Source organism: Euleptes europaea, chromosome 18 (genome assembly GCF_029931775.1).
Source record: "Euleptes europaea isolate rEulEur1 chromosome 18, rEulEur1.hap1, whole genome shotgun sequence".
NCBI lineage: Eukaryota > Metazoa > Chordata > Lepidosauria > Squamata > Sphaerodactylidae > Euleptes > Euleptes europaea.
In genome coordinates, this window is record NC_079329.1 from 2,231,714 (window position 1) to 2,251,132 (window position 19,419).

General features: G+C 54.7%; 1 protein-coding gene across 1 annotated transcript in view; it reads left to right on the forward strand.

Annotated features, from left to right (window-relative positions):
* Positions 1-19,419, forward strand: part of DNAH2 (dynein axonemal heavy chain 2) — a 102,334-nt gene that overhangs the window by 14,234 nt on the left and 68,681 nt on the right. The window contains exons 9-18 of the mRNA XM_056863627.1: positions 41-246; positions 486-615; positions 2,134-2,316; positions 7,826-8,040; positions 8,128-8,274; positions 10,881-11,037; positions 11,784-12,023; positions 13,386-13,574; positions 14,057-14,204; positions 16,913-17,105. Coding sequence (XP_056719605.1) covers positions 41-246; positions 486-615; positions 2,134-2,316; positions 7,826-8,040; positions 8,128-8,274; positions 10,881-11,037; positions 11,784-12,023; positions 13,386-13,574; positions 14,057-14,204; positions 16,913-17,105 — 1,808 coding nt within the window. The remainder of the gene's footprint in view (positions 1-40; positions 247-485; positions 616-2,133; positions 2,317-7,825; positions 8,041-8,127; positions 8,275-10,880; positions 11,038-11,783; positions 12,024-13,385; positions 13,575-14,056; positions 14,205-16,912; positions 17,106-19,419) is intronic.

The following is a 19,419-nucleotide window of genomic DNA, read 5'->3' on the forward strand; positions in this document are numbered from 1 at the left end:
AGGCCCAGGGATAGCGACGGATGGGCATTCCTGCCAACAGGTCTGTGACGGCCAGCAGCACTTTGCCCGCTGGGAAGACGGCAAGCAGACTCCGCTGCCCTGCTTCTTTGGCCAGCGTGGCCCGCAGATGACTCGGAGCTTGCTGGAGATAGAGGAGACCTTCCACAAGTACCTCAACAATCTTCGGAGCGTGAAAGGGGGGATCCTGGATGTGAAGAACACTTATTGGCACGAGGACTTCAACCGGTGAGAGATGCCCCTGGCCGCCCGGAGCAGCTGGCTTTTGGCCTTCTCCTTGTTTGCTTTGGGCCCCTTGACCCAAGAGGGTACAAGAGGGTGCAGGGGGAGGGGGTAAGCAGCAGCATAGTTTCCGGAGGATGGGCAGCCCCTTCGATGGGCCTGTCCAGTCAGAGAACTGCCCATTACCCTTGCCTGACCACACCTTTTCCCTTCTCGCTGTGCCCTCCTGCGTGATGCCCCACCAGCTTCCGTGCGGGCGTCAAAGATTTGGAGGTGATGACCCAGAACCTGATCATTTCTGCCTTCGAGACGGCGAAAGACGTCGAGCGGGGCGTGGAGATCCAGGACATCTTCCATCACTTCTCCTCGCGAGAGGTATGGCTAAGCCAGGGCTTGCTCCCCCGGGCTCAGCCCGGGATGCTGCACCCACCCTGGAAGGATGGGGCTCATCATTGGGGCATGTGAAGGAATCAGTGAGGACCTTTGAGAAGATGCCTCCCCACAAAAACATCAGACAAGCCCAGCTGGATCAGACCAGCGAGGGCCCACCTAGCCCAGCATTCTGTTTCACTCAGCAGCCCTAGAAGGCTTGACTTAACAGGCACAGAGGCCTTCCCCCCATGTTGCCTCCTGGCAGTGGGATTCAGAGGTTGACAGCCTCTGAATGTGGAGGTTCCTTTTACTCACCACCATAGAAGAAGAAGAGTTGGTTTTTATATGCTGACTTTCTCTGCCACATAAGGGAGTATCAAACCTGCTTACAGTCACCTTCCCTTCCCCTCCCCACAACAGACAACCTGTGAGGTAGGTAGGGCTGAGAGAGTTTGCAGAGAGCTGTGACTAGCCCAAGGTCACCCAGCTGGCATCATGTGGAGGAGTGGGAAAACAAATCCCGTTCACCAGATCAGCCTCTGCCACTCATGTGGAGGAGCGGGGGAATCAAACCCGGTTCTCCAGATCAGATTCTACCACACCAAACCACCGCTCTTAACCACCACACCACACTGGTAGCTAGTAGCCACCGCTAGACCTGTCCTCTGTAAATATTCCCCATGCAAGTAGTCCTGAAATAGCTCCCCATCTCCATGATGCAGGACCAGAGGAAGGACTGCGGCTCAGGTCGAGGAGCGCCGACGGTCTCAGGACCGGTCTCTGGTATCTCCAGGCTGTCAGGTGGAAGGTGCTGGGAAAGGCTATGGTCAGGCTCAGACCCTGGGGAGATCCTGCCAGCCACAGGAATCAATACCGCTCGATGGACCAGGGGTCCGTCTCGGACAGCCAGCGTCTGGGCAGGCTTAGGCCCCTGGCCTGTCTCTTTCCCCAGACGCCTGGCCTTGGTCGCCTGGCAGAGGGTTCTGCTCTCCCAATTGCAATCTGAGCTGGCTTCTGCCTCAGTGGTCAGGTGTGCGGGTTGCAGGTTCTGGGAGCCTTAAGAACAGAAAAGATGATTGGGAAGGTGTATCAGAGAGTGCCTCGTTAGAGTGCAGGGGTCCTCAGCGGGATGGCCGTGGGCACCATGGCACCTGCTGACACCTCTTCTGGAGCCTGCGAAGTGTTTTTAGAAAGCGGGCGGGGCCAGGTGGGGCTTTTGCCCAGCAGGGTTTCTGATTGGCCACTAGAGATCAGATGGGCTGTGCATATTTTTAAAAATGTTCCTTGGGCACCGGCTGCCAGCCACAGCATAAGGATCTTCAGTGTGTGACTGAGGGTCAGCTGCGGCAGCCATTTTGTGGCTGTGCCCATCAAGCTATATCAGACTTACAGTGGTGCCCACAGGCTCAAAAAGGATGGGGACCCCTGCTCTAGTGGGAGAGAGAGGGAAGATGGCCCCTAGGTCTCCGGAGCAGGCAGCAGAAAGCACCACTTCCTCCTTTCTCTCTTTCTCTCTGCCAGTCCATCAAGCGGACCTTTGACAAGAAGACAGTGGACATCTACATGCTCTTCAACCGGGAGCTTTCCCTGGTCAACAAAGAGCTGAGCAAGAAGATCCCTTTCCTGCCCCCACACATGTGCCACTACTCGGGCTTGGCGCATTGGATGCGTGGGTTGCGCCGGCGCATTGACAAACCCCTGAAGGTAAGACTTCTTTTTCCAGGGCTGCCCAGCAGACCAGAGCAGCGCCTGTTCAGAGAGCTCAGGCACCCCCGATTTATCTTCTTCTGATGTGGCTGTATTGGGGTGGGGGGGTGGGAGTAAACACACTCCAGTCCCATGGATTCTGACAGAGAGCACAGCCCCAGCGGGGTTACATCCTGAAGCCCCTCCGCAACTGAATAATTAGCCAACCGCAGGGCACATTTTCCAAGGCTGTTCTCAGTGGTTTGCTTTGTTACCTAATAGTGTGCATAAGTTCATCCCGCCATGCAATACGTAATGCTGGACATTGATCCCGACATATACTTTACAGGCAACAAGGAGCTGCGGGGGGCAGGGGGGTGGGGAGAGGGCTTGATTTGAATTGGAGCCATAGGCCGGGGTCAAGAGAAGTCGGCTTCTACAAAATGAAACCACTATCCAGGGTGCAGAGGACAGGAGCGAACTCCCCTTTACCTGCACACACAATCCAGGATGCAGCCCCCATCCAAACTCCTTCCTCCCCACCTGGTTGCCTGCATTTTGAGCTTACGTTGCATTGCGAGAGTGTTGATCCTGGAGCTGCAAGCCTGCCACGTGCAGACGCACCTCCGGTATCCCATAGCACTCGGTGGTGAGATGACCAGCGTGGTGTAGTGGTTAACAGTGGTGGTTTGGAGGGGTGGACTCTGATCTGGTCAACCGGGTTGGTTTCCCCGCTCCTCCACATGAAGCCAGCTGGGAGGCTTTGAGCAAGTCACAGCTCTCTCAGCCCCACCTACCTCACAGGGTGTCTGTTGTGGGGAGGGGAAGGGAAGGTGAATGTAAGCCAGTTTGAGTCTCCCTTAAGTGGTAGAGAAAGTTGGTATATAAAATCCTCCTCCTCCTCCTTTTCTTCTTATTTCTCCCCAGTAGCGACCCAAAGTGACTACACTGTTCTCCTCTCCTCCGTTTCATCCTCACAATAACCCTGTGAGGTAGGTTAGGCTGCGAGTGTGCGACTGACCCAAGGTCACCCAGCAGTCTTCCATGGCAGAGTGGGGATTCGAACCCAGGTCTCCCAGGGCCTAATCACTATACCCTGCCGGCTCTGGTGGAGAGATGGTCCTGCGCCTTTTCTTCTCATTCGTCTCACCTTGTGTGACGCAGGAGGGGAGGCCTCGCCCCGTGCCCTTCTTGAACAGGGGTCCCATCTGCTGGTCAGCAAAAGCAATCGGCCCCGGCCTTGGCTGCTGTTCTTTATTCATCAAACCACCTCATCAGTTTTCCCCCCTCTATTTTGCAGCTATTTACCTCAATAACATCCTCTGTCCCTGAGTTCCTTTTGACAGGTTTAATTATACGTTGGGTAGAAACAAAACGGCTTTTCCACCATCAATCAACAAGCCCTCCTCTCTCTCTCGCTCTCTGTGCAAGGCTGAAATTGAAATTGCCAAATCTGGGTTAGGATGGAAGGCAAGCAGCCTGCAAATCGGCTCCCTTTGAACCTGCCTGCCCAAATCCCACTTCTCCCCTGCCGGCCAGGAGCCATTCTCTGTCTGCTATTAGTTGGCATGCTCCGAGAGCCCGTCTCTCCTCTGCCCCGCTTTGGATCTTCAGATGTTTGTCATGTCACTGTGAGGTGCGCCAGTCTCTGAACATGACTCCTGGCAAGCAAAGAGAATATCTCTTTCTCTCTCTTTCTCTAGCTGAGGGGCTCTCAGCCGAGGGGGTGTGAGGCACAAACAGTTTTGCATGCCTTGAGGCGGGAGGCCTCTGCGCAGGCAAGCCCTTCTGGAGTCCTACTGAGTTGCTTAAGGGGAAGAATATCTGGAGCAGGTATGGGGAGTTGACTCCCGGGCATACCCGAGAGGGCAGGGGAAGCAGCCGATGCGGAAACAAAGAGGCATTGCGGGGGATGTGTGTGTGTGTGTGTGGGGGTGCTGGTGGAGGAGAAGCAGCACAGAGGGCTGGGGATTGTACACATGAACACATGAAGCTGCCTTATACTGAATCAGACCCTTGGTCCATCGAAGTCAGTAATGTCTACTTAGACAGGCAGCGGGTCTCCAGGGTCTCAGGCAGAAAAGGGTCTTTCACATCCTCTACTTGCCTGGTCCCTTTAACTGGAGATGTGGAAGAATGAACCTGGGACCTTCTGCATGCCAAGCAGATGCTCTACCACTGAGCCACTGCCTCTCCCCATTGTAGGGGAAGGGGGTAAAGTTGGGGGCAGAGTCCTGTTCATGAGAGGAAGCTTTCGCCCCGAAGCTTGGTGATGCCTGGCAGACTGTATTCCTGAGGCTCCACCGACTGGTTGGGCTGAGATGTTGCCAGATGGGCTGAGGACGTGACATGAATCACGAGAGCTCTTTTTGCCACCTTTGTTTCTGTCCGGCAGCAAGTTTCTAGGCCTCCAGGCTGCCAGCGCGATGTAGTGCGGTGGTTTGGAGCGGTGGACTCTGATCTGGAGACCCAGGTTCGATTCCCCACTCCACATGGGCGGCAGACGCTAATCTGGTGAACTGGTTTGGTTTCCCCACTCCTACACATGAAGCCAGCTGGGTGACCTTGGGCCAGTCACAGCTGTCTCCGAACTCTCTCAGCCCCACCTACCTCACAGGGTGTCTGTTGTGGGGAGGGGAAGGGAAGGTGATTGTAAGCTGGTTTGATTCTGCCTTAAGTGGTAGAGAAAGCCAGCATATAAAATCCAACTCCTCTCCTCAATCCCTTGAGGCCCCTCGAGGCAACCGGGCCCCCCGAGAAGCTGAGCGCATGTGAAATTCGCCCAGCCTTCTCTGCCATTCTTTGCAGCAAATCCCAAGGCTGTGATTGCCCATCAGATAAGGCTCCTGATTGGCTCTGAACAGAGTAGGCTTCTGATTGGCTGGGGAACTGTATATAAACCTTTGGCCAAGGGGGACAGCCTGCTGAAGCTGAAGCAGCCCAGAGACTAGTGCTGGGGTCCCCAGTAGGGTTGCCAGCTCTGGGTTGGGAAATAGCTGGAGTTTTTTGGCGCGGAGCCTGAGGAGGGCGGAGTTTGGGGAGGGGAGGGACTTCAATGCCATTGCCAAAGTCCGATTGCCAAAGCGGCCATTTTCTCCAGGTGAACTGATCTCTATCGGCTGGAGGTCGGTTGCAATAGCAGGAGATCTCCAGCTAGTACCTGGAGATTGGCAACCCTAGTCCCCAGCATGGTGCCAGTGGGTGCCATGGCGCCCACCAACCTTTCCTGGCACCTGCCAAGTGCTTTTAGAAAGAGGGAGGGGCTGGGTGGGGCGTTTGCCCAGTGGGGATGGTCTGTGCAGATAGAAAAGCATCCTGTTAAATGGAGCTTCTGCCTGACACGTCGAATTTTTACTATTTGAGTTAGGTGTAACCTCACTCCCTGAAATTTATGGTCCTCCAGCCATTTTATGACTGGCTCCACCTCCTGCAGCAGCCATTTTGAAATTGTGCCCCCCCACCCTGTATCAGACTTCCAAAGATGCCTGCAGGCTCCAAAAGGGATGGGGGCTCCTGGTCTCGTGGCACCTCAAAGGGAACTCTGGCTCTTGAAAGTTCATACCCCCCAAAATCTAGCTGTCTCTCCATGTTTGCTTCTGGTTGTCATGCATTGCAGGGGGGAAACAGGAGAAAACCAGGAACCACGTGCCAGTTAAAAGGGAGGGGAGAACAAAGCGGCTGTTGCTGCCTGGGAGGGGAGGGGCTGTGACTCAGTGGTGGAGCATCTGCTTGGCATGCAGAAAGTCCCAGGTTCAATCCCTGGCATCTCCTGTTAAAGAGACTAGGCAGGTAGGTGATGTGAAAGACCTCTGCCTGAGACCCTGGAAAGCTGCTGCCGGTCTGAGTAGACAATACTGACCTTGATGGACCAAGGCAACTCCATGTGTCCATGTGTGCCTGTCGGCTGCTGTGGGGGGGTCTACGAAGGCTACCAGTGCAGACCCCCTCCCCACCTGCCCGGCTCCCCACCGCTACCTCCTGTACCACCCGGTCCTTTCCCAGAGGAACTCAGTCCTGGCTGACTCAGTGGTGCTAATGACAAGAACCTGCTCAAAGCCGTCCTTTTTTAATTTTATTTTGGCACTAATAATTGGCCCACTCTTCTAGGTGGCATATGTTGTTTTCTCGATTACACCCACCGGAAAGAGGGTAACGGGCGACCAGAATTTAATTCCCCCCATTTTGTTCATGCCCACTGTTGACCAAGCAGTGAACTAATGTTCTAGTGGAGCTCGAGACGGGGTGGGGGAATGGAGCCCAGAGGCTGTGGGCTGGCACTGGGAGGGCCTTTGCCAAGCTGCGCTGTGGGGGGAGGAGAAGACAGGCAAGGTAGGCACGCACCAAAGCAGCCTGAGCTTGGTTTGCCTTTCCTCGAGCCGGCATCTCCCGTGCGTGCGCATGCAGAGGCTGCTGGCCCTGAAATCCAAGGTGCGTCTGTGCAGTATGGAGTCTGTGCCCTCCTCATCTGCTGCTCAACCCCCCCTCCCCCTTCTACTGCTGGGAAGGCCACGCTCCCTTGCAGAAAGGAGATAGGCGCTGTGTTTTGCTGTGTGCGAAGGGAGGGTTGCCAACCCACGAGGTGCGTGGAAGAAAGACAGGCTCTCTGTCTAGGAACAGGAAAGCCGGTCTTTGCCAGAACATTGGAATTAAACTTGGCTGTTCCCCATTAGCTGCCTTTGCAGGCATGGGGGCGGGGGGCGGGGAATGTACCCTGGAACAACCTGGGGTCTGGCCAGCCTCCAGGGGCCTCATGCATCCTTTGAGCAGAGTCATTGCACATCCCCCTTGACAGCTAGATGTGCATCCAGGAGCACCTTCGAGACCAGCAAGATTTCCGGGCTGTCATGTAGAGGATAGTGCCGAGTTGTTTTCTGTTGCCCCAGAAGGTCGGACCAGAACTAATGGAGTTTCTGTCTAGCCATTAGGAAGAATTTTCTAACAGTTGGAGTGTTTCCTCAGTGGAACAGGCTTCCTCGGGAGGTGGTAAGCGCTCCTTCCCTGGAGGTTTTTAAGCAGAAGCTAGATGGCCATCTATCAGCAATGCAGATTCTATAACCTTGAGTCTTGGCCATCTTCTGGGCATGGAGTAGGGGTCGCTGGGTGTGTGTGTGTGGGGGAGGTAGTTGTGAATTTTATGCATTGTGCAGGGGGTTGGACTAGATGACTCTGGTGGTCCCTTCCAACTCTATGATTCAAGGCTCCCTTCTTCAGATAGGAAGTTCTGACTCTCGAAAGTTCATACGCCAAAAATCTTGTTGGTCTCTAAGGTGCTCCTGGACTCGAACCTAGCTCTTTGTCTATGTGGCTGCTGTGCAGGCATGCATGGGACTGCACAGAAGACCCCCAGATGAACAACAGTTACAGGCAAGCACCACGCTGTTTTTATCTTCCTGGCTTCTGTGCAGTCCCATGCGTGCCTGCATAGAAGACCCCCGGATGAACAACATCTGCAGGCAAGCGCAACACTGTTTTCCTGCTGCAGACCATCATGGCTGCCCCTCTGAAACTGCCCCCCTTTCCCCCCCAGTGTCTCAAGAACGCCCACTTCATCCCCCACATCGGGACCGGGGAGGAGAGCTTCCAGACCTACCAGCTGCTGGTCCACGCCATGGACGAGATTGAGAGGAAGACCTTCCATGAATGGACTCAGACCCTGGACAAGGACTGCCTGAAGCGCCTGGACACGCCTCTCCTCGTCCTCAGCGCCGAGAAGCCAGGGATGCTGGACATCAATTTCGACAAGTAAGCTGGGGCCCGAGAGCCGGCCGGGCTGCTGTGGCTGGCTCCTGCCCTCTCAACAGCGTCTCTGGGCTTCCTCTCTTTTCCCAGGCACGTGCTCAAGCTGTTTGTGGAGATCCACTATTGGGACAGGTTGCTTTTTGAGATCCCCCACTACGTGGTCGAGCTGTACGACAGGAGAGAGGATTTGCGCAACCTCCGGGAGAACCTGCTGCTGGTGACGCGCGACTATAACAGGTTTGTGGCCCTGCTCAGGCGTCCTCCCCAAAGCCCTGGTGCTGGCACTGTGTGGCTATGGCTCAGTGATAGAGCATCTCCTTGTCACGCAGGAGGTCCAAGGTTCTATCCCCGGCTTCTCCCATCAAAAGACCAGGCGGTAGGTGATGGGAAAGTCCTCTGCCTTGAGACTCTGGAGAGTGGCTTCCACTCTGAGTAGACAGTACTGACCTCAATGGACTCGGGGTCTGATTCAGTGAAAGGCAGCTTCACGTGTGTTCATGGGTGTGTGTGCTCGCACTGTATTCAGGGGTGCCGGGGAAGCACAAGGCAAGGGGCTACTTTGAGCAGAAAGGGCAGCCATTCCCGGGGGAGCGGAGGGTCACTCATGGCAGTGGTTTCCTACTTTTTCGGCATGATGACCCCACAGGTCTAAATGTACTTGGTACAGTGACCATTTTTAAAAAAAGAAAAGAAACAGAGCATGCACAAATCAATAAAACGCAAGAGCCCAGGACAGTCTTTCACAGGCTTCGCAGCCCACTTTTGTGTCAGGACCTTCAGGTTGGGAAATGCTGACGTAGGAGACCGATCTCATCTCACTTAATAGTAGAACTGCGGCTTTTTTGGCTGCTGGGCCTCAAGTGACCGTCTGTGGTGCTGGTGGTTCTTTTGGGGAGCTCCATCTGAGGCGCTGACCCAGCTGTGGGTCTTTGGGAGGAGCTAAGGCGGGTGAGTGGCCAGGAAGGCCTATGGGGCGTTGTGCCTGTTGGGTGGGGCAATGCTCTATAGTCTGAGTGGTGGCCCACCTGCTGGGGAGCTCTGTCCTCCGAGAAGGAAGGAGAATATGCACTGTCTCTTTCCAACCTCTTTGGTTGTGGGCCAAAGGGGAAAATGCAGCCAGAGAGGGAAACAGCAGCCCTGGTGATAGCGCTGGCTGTGTTGATCGTGGGCTATGCCTGTTGCCTCCTTAGCCGTGCCCCGACTCCAGCAGGCCCCAGCTGCAGCAGGAGGCAGTTGCTGGGTTTGAGAGGAGATACAGCCAGCCGTTTGCTTCCAGCGTGGTGTAGTGGTTAAGAGCAGCGCACTCTAATCTGGAGAACCGGGTTCGATTCCCCGCTCTTCCACATGAGTGGCGGACTCTAATCTGGGGAACCGGGTTCGATTCCCTGCCCCTCCACATGAAGCCAGCTGGGTGATCTTAGGCCAGTCACAGTTCTGTCCGAACTCTCTCAGCCCCACCTACCTCACAAGGTGTCTGTTTGTTGTGGGGAGAGGAAGGGAAGGTGATTCTAAGCCTCTTTGAAACTTCTAAAAGGTAGAAGAAGAAGAAAAAGAAGAGTTCGTTTTTATATGCCGACTTTCTCTACCACTTAAGGCAGAATCAAACGTGCTTACAATCACCTTTCCTTCCCCTCCCCACAACAGACACCCTGTGAGGTAGGTGGGGCTGAGAGAGCTGTGACTAGCCCAAGGTCACCCAGCTGGCTTCATGGGCAGGAGTGGGGAAACAAATCCAGTTCACCAGATTAGCCTCCGCCGCTCCATACCACCGCTCTTAACCACTACACCACGCTGGGTAGAGAAGAGTGGAATATAAAAACCAACTCTTCTTCTTCTTCTCCTCCCCCATTGACGTTTCCCAAGGTGTGTTTGGCAGGGAGGGCCCCCCTCTCTCTTTGCTTTGCCACAGTGTTTTCTGAAGTGAGACATGGAGGCGTTCCTCTTCAGCGAGAGTGTTGTTCGGAACGAGCTTTGTCTTGGCAGCTGTATTTTTAACGTGACACAAGTGTAAGCGTTCCTTTTGTGCTGGCGCCTTTCCACCGGGGAATTAATTGGAGACCCTTATGGTGCTGCGGGAGAGAAGCAGGGCTGGGCCGGAGCCTGTGCTCGATGAAGCTTTCCTGGCTGGCTTTTGGGGAGGCTGAGCTGTCCTGGGCTTTAGAAACCGATCCTGATCGAGGACCATTACCTGCGGTCCCAGGATGGCAGCCCCCCCTTGTAACCCCAACCAAGTTCATACCCCCAGCGGGAGAGAGCCAGTGTGGTGTAGTGGTTAAGAGCGGTGGACTCTAATCTGAAGAACCGGGTTGGTTTCCCCACTCCTACACAAGAAGCCAGCTGGGTGACCTTGGGCTAGTCACAGCTCCCTTTGAGCTCTCTCAGCCCCACCTTCCTCACAGGTTGTTTGTTGTGGGAGGGGAAGGGAAGGTGATTGTCAGCCGGTTTGATTCTTCCATAAGTGGTAGAGAAAGTCGGCATATAAAAACCAACTACTCTTCTACCTCCGAGTTCTGTTCTCTCATCGCGGACACAGCCTGGAAAGGTTGGAGGGGGGGGGGACCTGCTCTACCTCAGGCTGGTTAAAAGACAAGCAGGGATAACTAATCCTAAGCCTGAATGTATGTTGTGTCCTTAGAAATCTGCACTATCCTCTCGCCCAAAGCCTGCAATCAGAACAGTTTATGCAAATCGGATGCCTGTGGCTGGATTGAACTTTGCATAATGGGTTTTCCACTGCGATCTTGGCAGAATTTGTAAGGTTTTGGGTGGGGCCAGTGTGGAGAGGAAGGCAGGGCCTTGTCCGTGGCTGGGTCTCACGCCTTCTGCCTTGCCTGCCTCCCCAGGATCATCAGCATGCTGTCCACGGAGGAGAGGGGCCTCTTCCGAGAGCGTATTCGCTACCTCGACCGGAAGATCCAGCCCGGCCTCAAGAAGCTCCTTTGGTCCCTCAAAGGAGCCAGCACCGTCTTCATCACTGAGTGCCGCCTTCATGCCAGCAAGGTCTGCTTGGGGGGGTGGGGTGGCTGAACCCTGAGGGCCTCCTCTCCTCCGGGGTTCCCGAGACCCAGGGAGCAGTGTGCACACCTGATGCCCAGGCCCTGACAGCTGTGGCCTGCTAGCAGAGCTGTCTTCTCCACTGGCCTCGTTCCTCTTAGGGCTCCCTGGGTTCTATGGCACTCGTCAGTGGGTTTTCTGTTGCCCGTTTGTTTCTTTCCCAAAGTGTGTCTCTCCCAAAGCAAAAGGCCCATCTTGACTTTCCTCTACTGAACCCAGAAACAGCTGACTTCATAGTAGGGGGAATGCTTGGTTTGCAACTTCCCAACATTTTACGATTGGCCCGTAGTGCCCTGTGACTTGGTGGGACAGTCAGGAGGGCCTCTCCCTGTGATCTTAATTCCTGGGCATGAACATGTGGGAGAAGACAGTCCTTCAGATACCCTGGTCCCAAGCCATGTAGAACTTTAAAGACCAAAGCCAACACCTTGAATTGGGCTCGGGAGCGGATCAGTAGCCAGTATAATTGCTGTAGTTATCAGGGTCACACGTTCCTGGTGGGTAGCCCTGGCTAGTAGTCTAGCCATAGTGTTCTGCATTATGAGCAGCTTCCGAACTCTCTTCAGTGGTAGCCCCCAGAAGAGCACATTCGCATTGCAATTGTCCAGTCCAGATTTAACTAAAGCATGGGTCACTGCAGCTGGATCCTTCTGCTCGGGAGCCTTCCTCACTTCCCATGGCCGATCCCACAGGTGCAAAACATTGTGAACGAATACAAGGCAGCCACCTTGGCCATTGCTCGCCGGGCCCAGCAGATGAGCGAGGCTCTGCTGGTCCGGATCACGGGCAAGAGGATCTACAACAACTTGGAATTTGAGGAGGACCAAAAGGAGCACCGGACTTCAGTGCAGCAGAAGCTGATCACCATCCACGAGGAATGCATCACCATCATGCGGCAAACCTACGAAGTCTTCAAGCATGATGGGCCAGAGGTGAGAAGTCCAGAAGATGGTGGAGTGCTTGGGAACTGGGTGTTCCTACATCCAGAATGCATTAGAATTCATTGTTTGCCACTGAAGGGAATTGAAGAGCAGGGTCTTCTTCTTATATTCTTGAACTGTCAGGAGGTGGCATTATTGTGTCCCTGAAATTTGTTGTAAGGGATCAGTCTGTGGCATCTCCAGTTAAAGAATCTGGCAGTAGGTGACGTGAAAGACCTCTGCCTGAGACACTGGAGAACTGCTGCCACTCAGAGTAGACAAGACTGACATTGATGGACCGAGGGTCTGATTCAGTAGAAGGAAACTTCATTTGTTCTGGGCGGGGGCCATGGCTAAGAGGTAGAGCATTTGCTTGGCTTGCAGAAGGCCCTGGGTTCAATCCCTGGCAACTTCAGTTGAAACGACTGGCTAGGAGGTGATGTGGAAGGACTTTCTCTGCTTGGGACCCTGGGGAGCTGCTGCCAGTCAGGATAGACAATACTGACTTTGATGGACTGATGGTCTGATTCAGTACAAGGCTGTTTCATGTGCATGTTGGGGGGTGGGGGGCTCAGTGGAAGAGCCTCTGCCTTGCATACAGAAGGTCCCAGGTTCAATCCCTGTCACCTCCAGTTAAAAAAGACCAGGCAAGTAGGTGATGTGAAAGACCTCTGCCTGAGACCCTGGACAGCTGCTGTCATCCTAAGTGGACAGTATTGACTGTGATGGACCAGTAGTCTGATTCAGTATGAGACAGCTTTGTGTATTCATGTGAATACTCTGGAACAACAGCCTTTGTTGGAGGTAATGGCATTTTGGGAAAGTGCTTAGTGCATTTATGGAGGAGTGGATTTTCTGGGCAGCAAGCTAAATATTCTTGTTAGTTAATGTTGATATGGACATGAATGCCCCAGAGCATGATTGGGTATAAGAAGAAAAAGAAGGGTAGGCTTTTATATGCTGACTTTCTCTACCACCTAAGGGAGAATCAAACCAGCTTACAATCGCCTTCCCCTTCCCCTCCCCACAACAGACACCGTGTGAGGTAGGTGTGAGGCTGAGAGAGTTCGGAGACAGCTGTGACTGGCCCACGGTCACCCAGCTGGCTTCATGTGTAGGAGTGGGGAATCAAACCCGGTTCTCCAGATCAGAGTCCTCCACTCCAAGCCACCACTCTTAACCACTACACCATTCTGGCTTCCAGGCAACCAGTGGGGTTTAAGGGCAAAGCGATGTATTTGATTCTAATGAAACTGCAAGGAGTTTTCTCGGGGTGGCGCTTGGTGGCCGTGTGGGTTCTCCCTGTGAGCTTCTTAGGGTTTCCCTGCCATGACCCATGTCCCCCACTCCGTCCCCCACCCTCTCTCCCTGCAGGTGCAGCAGCACTGGCTGAACTACACCATGAAGATGGACCGGATGATGGAGGAAGCCCTGCGGCTGAACGTCAAGTGGTCCCTGATGGAGCTTTCCAAAGCCATCAACGGGGACGGCAAGACCAGCCCCAGCCCCCTCTTCCGGGTGAAGGTGATCCTGCAGGACTACTACCCGGTTCAGACCGCTCAGGTGAGCCTTTCTCTGCCTCCTGGCTCCTGGGGGAAATTCGCCCTGGGCTCCTTGGGGAGGCCATTGAGGAGAAAGGACGTTTCTGAATTTGCTGGTGGAAATTGTGAAAGGATGGTGTGGCTAATGCCAGTTTTAAAGCTGCACAGGATGCTGGGAAGGTGGAGTCAGCATTTCTAAATTAGATAACGTGATAGATGTTGCTACACAATGTGTGGAATTTGGTTTTTGCGCCAGTCGTTATCTAAACCCAAGTCGGCTGGTGGCGATACGCTTTCTTCCTGCTTCCTACCAAGAGAGGATCCGAGGGTAGCCGTGTTGGTCTGCAGTGGAGCAGCTGAATTCGAGTCCAGGAGCCCCTGAGAGACCTACAAGGTTTTTGGTGCTCCTGGAGTGAAATCCGGCTGTTCCTGCTTCCTGAATCTCTGGGCCTCCCCTCTGGCTTCTGCTCCTTCCTGCCGACCCACCAGCTTCTGCTCTCGCAGGTGGAGTTTTCTCCAACCCTCGTCCAGCTGGCCAACATGGTCAACGACATCAGCGCCCAGCTCATCACCAGCATCTCCGTCTTCCGGCGCCTCCCAGAGATCCTCATCAGGCGCAAGCCCACCCGTGACCCCATCTCTCACCTTGTGGGTAAGCTGGCCTCCTGAGGCTCGCCCACAAAGCTTGGGCTTGGCCCGTTCTTCCTGGGGCCTGCCCCACGCGCTCTGTGGCCCACATGCCTCTCTCACACGAGAGGAGAGCAGGAGTCCCGCTGGTCTTGCGTCTTCCCTCCAACAATGGCTCAGAGGAAGAGCAGGAAAGTCCCGAGGTCAAGGAAAGAACTGTCAGCTGGGGATGCTCTTTGCACAGGTGCACAAGGGTCCCAGGCCCCAGGGTCACGGGCTCTTCGTGCGAGAAGACATCTTGACTGTGAGCGGCCTTGCTGCCGGCCTCTCTTTAGATGCAGGATGCCGCCGGGGAATTGTCACGGCGAACCCCTTCAAAGGGGGAGGGGGGGTTGGGTAGCCAGAAGGACCAAACCTCTTCCTCCTCTGAGCCTTCGCGTGACAGGCTGCTCTGTGAGCCACTGGCGTGGCATGTTGGGGGTCTGGTCTTCCTGCGGTTCCTTTCTCCTCTTGGGCCTCATCTAAAATGAGGAACAAAAGCATTACGCTGAGGGGTGGTGGTGGAAAGTGCTAGCCTGGAACATCCAGGCCATTCTTTACATTCTCACAAGTGGCAGCTGACTTATGGCGACCCCGTAGGGTTTTCAGGACTAGAGACAACAGGAAGAGGTGGTTTGTCATTGCCTGCCTCATTGTAGCAGTCTTGGATTTCCTTGGTGGTCTCCCATCCAAGTACTAGCCAGGGCCGACCCTGCTTAGCTCCCAAAATCTAAAGAGATCAGGCTAGTCTAGGCCATCCAGGTCAGAGCAGAAATTAAACGGGGTGGAAAATGATGTCAAGTCGCAGCCAGCTTATAGTGATCCTGTAAGATTTCCAATTCAAGAGACATTCAGAGGTGGTTCTTGTAGGTTATCCGGGCTGTGTGACCGTGGTCTTAGTATTTTCTTTCCTGACGTTTCGCCAGTAGCTGTGGCAGGCATCTTCGGAGTAACACTGAAGGACAGTGTCTCTCTCACCTTACCCACAAGGTGTGGGTCTCTTACCCACAAGGTGAGAGATGGGGTCACAGTGAGAGACACTGTCCTTCAGTGTTACTCCTCTGAAGATGCCTGCCACAGCTGCTGGCGAAACGTCAGGAAAGAAAATACCAAGACCACGGTCACACAGCCCGGATAACCTACAAGAACCAATGAACTCTGACTGTGAAAGCCTTCGTCAATATTCAGAGGTGGGTTTGCCATTGCCTGCCTCTGTGTAGCAACCTTGGACTTCCTTGGTGGTCTCCCATCCAAGTACTAACCAGGGCTGACCCTGCTTAGCTCCCGAGATTTGACAAGATCAGGCTAGCCTGGGCCATCCCTTTTAAATGTGAATTATGGTGGGGAGGGAGTCACTAGGAGACTGCCAGTGTGTTTCTTCCAAGCGGGAGAAGCACCTGAGCCAAGACCCCTTCCCCATCTACAGCAGCTCTGGAAGGAAAGGTGGGAACGAGGGATGGAGCAATGGGCGGGAGGAAGGAGAGAAGCAGGCCGGGGTCCCGAGCTCCACCAGAGCTGTTAGCGTCAGCAGTCAGGTTATTGCCTGCTTCTGTTTTCCGCTCTTTCCTGGGCTGTGGCCAGGCAGGCTCTGCCGTAGTTCTGCTGCTGCTTCCGCTCCCCCTGGCTTCGCGGATGCCAGCGCATGAGTTTTTGTTTGTGTCGTGGTGTGATTCACGGAGCTGGCTTTGCCTCTCTTGGAAGCTCCCCAGGAAGCCTCGATCGAGGAGGCTGGAGGAAGCTGGTCTCTGCTGGGGTTCCAGCCTGGGGTGGGTGCCCCGCCCAGACTCTGTGGAACTGGCTGGCCCTTTGTGGCTGTTCCTTCCGTCTCAAAGAGAATTGGTGGGGTCTTTTCCCTGGGGGAACGGGGATGAGTGGGCGCTGTGGGTTCTTTGCGTGTTGCATCATGGAATCCAAGGGATTATTAGCCACCTATTGTGGAAAACAACTCCACACTCTTGTTGGCACACGGCAGTCCCCTGTCGGCTACCCAGGGAGGAAGAGATGGCAAAAAGGGCAGTGCCAGCTCTCGTTGGCGGCGTGTCCACGGGCAGCTGGGCTGGGTTCCGTCTGGCCTGAGTGCTGGTGGAGAAGTTTGGCACAAGGCTGAGCTGTGGGATGCTCCACCCGGAAGGGGTTCAAGGTTGTATGGGATTTCATGCCACAGTCTCTCACTTGGGATGGGGCCTCACAGGCTCGAGGGGGAGAGAACTTCATTTCATGGGGCATTTTTTTTCCCCGCTCGCATTTTACTTTTTTATTTAAAGGGAAGGGGTTCTTGCTTTTCCTACCCTTTTCTTGGTGTCTTCCTCATTTATGTGTTTATTTACTTCATTTATACCCCGCCATTCTTTCCAGTGGGGCCCCAAAGCTGCTTACATCATTCTCCTCTCCTCTGTTTTACTATCTACCCAACAACTCCTGCGAGGTCGTTTAGTCCAAGAGTGCGTGACTGGCCCAAGGTCACCCAGCAAACTTCCATGGCAGAGAGGGGATTCGAACCTGGGTCTCCCAGATCCCAGTCTGATTCTCTAACCATGACTGACTTAAGGCGCCTCCTTCTCCTTGTGTGTTGGCCTTTAGAGTGGGCATTCTCGGTGGGGGCCTTGGGCCGCTGCCTGGCTCCTCCTTGGAGACGAAAGGCCTGGCCCAGGGCTTGCCAGCTGGACAGCCTCCGCTTGCATTATCCCCCTCCAGAATTGGATGATGACATCAAGAAGATCCAGACTCAGATCAGCAGCGGCATGCAGAACAACGCCACCCACCTCCAGACGTACCTGAAGACCTGGGACGTGTACCGGGAGATCTGGGAGGTTAACAAGGATGCCTTCATCAACCGCTACCGGCACCTCAACCCGCTGGTGTCGTCCTTCGATGCTGACACAGCTCGGTAGGAGGGCGCTTGCAGGCGATGTGTGGCTTGCTCCGTGTGTCTTTGGCTCTGTTGTAGGTAGGGTTGCCAGCCTCCAAGTGGGGGCCTTGTAATCCCCTGGATTTATAACTGATCTCCAGAAGAATTAGGAAGAATTTTCTAACAGTTAGAGCGGTTCCTCAGTGGAAAAGGCTTCCTCAGGAGGTGGTAAGCGCTCCTTCCCTGGAGGTTTTTAAGCAGAGGCTAGATGGCCACCTGTCAGCCATGCTGATTCTATGACCTTACACAGATCATGAGAGGGAGGGCATCTCAGCCATCTTCTGGGCATGGAGTAGGGGTCACTGGGGGTGGGAGTGTTGGGGGAGGTAGGTGTGAATTTCCTGCATTGTGTAGGGGGTTGGACTAGATGACCCTGGTGGTCCCTTCCTACTCTATGTTTCTATGAAGTTCAGTTCCCCTGGAGAAAATGGCTGCTTTGAGGGGGTGGACTCTATGGCATTATAACCCGCTGAGGTCCTTTCCCTCCTCAAACCCCACCCTCCCCAGGCTTCACCCCCAAATCTCCTGGAATTCTCCCACCCGGCCCTGGCACCCCAGTTATCAGGCTGTCCTCTTTGGGACAAGCCAAACCCCCCCGTGTAAGGGAGGGAGTTGCAGAGTCTTATAATCTGCGACAGAAGGCCCCTTGTTAATATTTATTTACTCTGTTGGTATTCTGCCTTTCTTCTTCCATCAAAGAACTCCAGGTGCCGTACATGCGGGGAATAGGGGGCTGTTCCTGGTAAGCCTCCCACTGAGGCACCGGCCTGCCTAGCTTCAGCAGGGGGCCTTTGTCTGGGGTGTTGGGCCTCAGCATCTGAAAGGGAGCCAGCTTATCCTGTCCACTGGATACCGAAGGGCACGTTTTGCCCACCTCAGCCCCAAGGAGAGGATGCGCAGGAGGGGTCACCCATGGCGGCTGGGATACTCCTGCGCTTTAGCCTAGTAGTGGACTCAGTCTGACAGGGAGGGATAGGCAATACCGCCAAGGTTGGATTCCTTGGGCGAGGCTGGCATGCCGGCATTTCCAGGGAATCACCGTGCTGATGGGGAGTCTGGGCATCAGCGGAAGTCACATTTGGAGGGAGAAGGACAAAGGAGCAGAAGGGGGAGGGGCAATGGGGAGGACGCAGGGCGAGAGGGGGTCTAGCCTGCATCTGGAGGGGCGAGCGGAATCCAGCTTGCGCATAAGCATTGGGGTGTCTGGGGTGCTGCCCAGAAGGGGTACCAGGTTGCTGGTTCCCATCCTGCTCTCCCCTGAAGTGGGCACCTTGAACACTCCCTGGTACAGCGGAGGGCAACTGTTTGTCCCTATTCGGTAACAGCAGAGTGTGCACGGGGAAGTCCCGTGTTGACATGGGCATCCATGGCTTTGGGGGGTGGGGGGGAGTGAAGAAGGGCTGCGGGCCCAGGGGACGGCAGGCGAGCTGTGTCCTTGGACACATCGGTGGAGGAGAGGCCCATCAGCTGCTCCTAGCCCTGGTGACTAAAGGGGACCTCCCCCTTCAGAGGCAGTCAACTGGGCCAGGAGGCTGGCCACTGTGTGAACAGACTGCTGGACTTCATGGGCCTTGATCTGATCCAGCATGGCTTTTGTTATGTTCAAGAGGCAACCTCAGGGGAAGGCCTCGGCCTCTCTGCCCTGCTGTTGGCCCTCCAGAGGAACTGGTTGGCCACGGTGTTAGACAGGATGCTGGACTAGATGGACCCTGACTGGTCTGATCCAGCAGAGCTCTTATGTTCTTCAACTGGTGGCAGAATTCCTCCCCCCAGAATTCTTCTACCCCATTTGCAGTAAAGAACACACAGTGCTCTCCTGCCCCCCAAATCTGGAGCATTTCCTGTCTGCATGTCCTGGCTGCAGCAAAGCTTTTTTGGGGGGAGTGTGGGGGGGTCCTCCCCCTTTGTCCCGGCTTCCCTGTGGCTCGCCTTGGCCTAACTGTTTCGCTTTCCCTTCTTGTTGCAAAGTGTTGTGGAGCACTGCTGTGTGCCGCTGAACAGCTGCCCTGCCCATTCCTGGGGGGAGGCTGGAATTCAGCATAGCGTGAGTGATAGGTCTGGGAGAATAAGCAGCAGGCAGAAAGAAAACCTGTTTCCATGCAAATGTCAAAAGTGATTTAAAAAAACAAAATACCGGGGAGAGAAATGCAGAAAGTCTTGAGTGCAAGTAGGATGTTTGTACAGCTCTGCCCCCGGAGACGTCACATTAAGGGCTTTGTAAACATGATCCAGCTGCTGCAGGAGACCGAAGCAAACAGGCCAAAGAGCTCAGAGAGCGAATGCCTGGCACGGG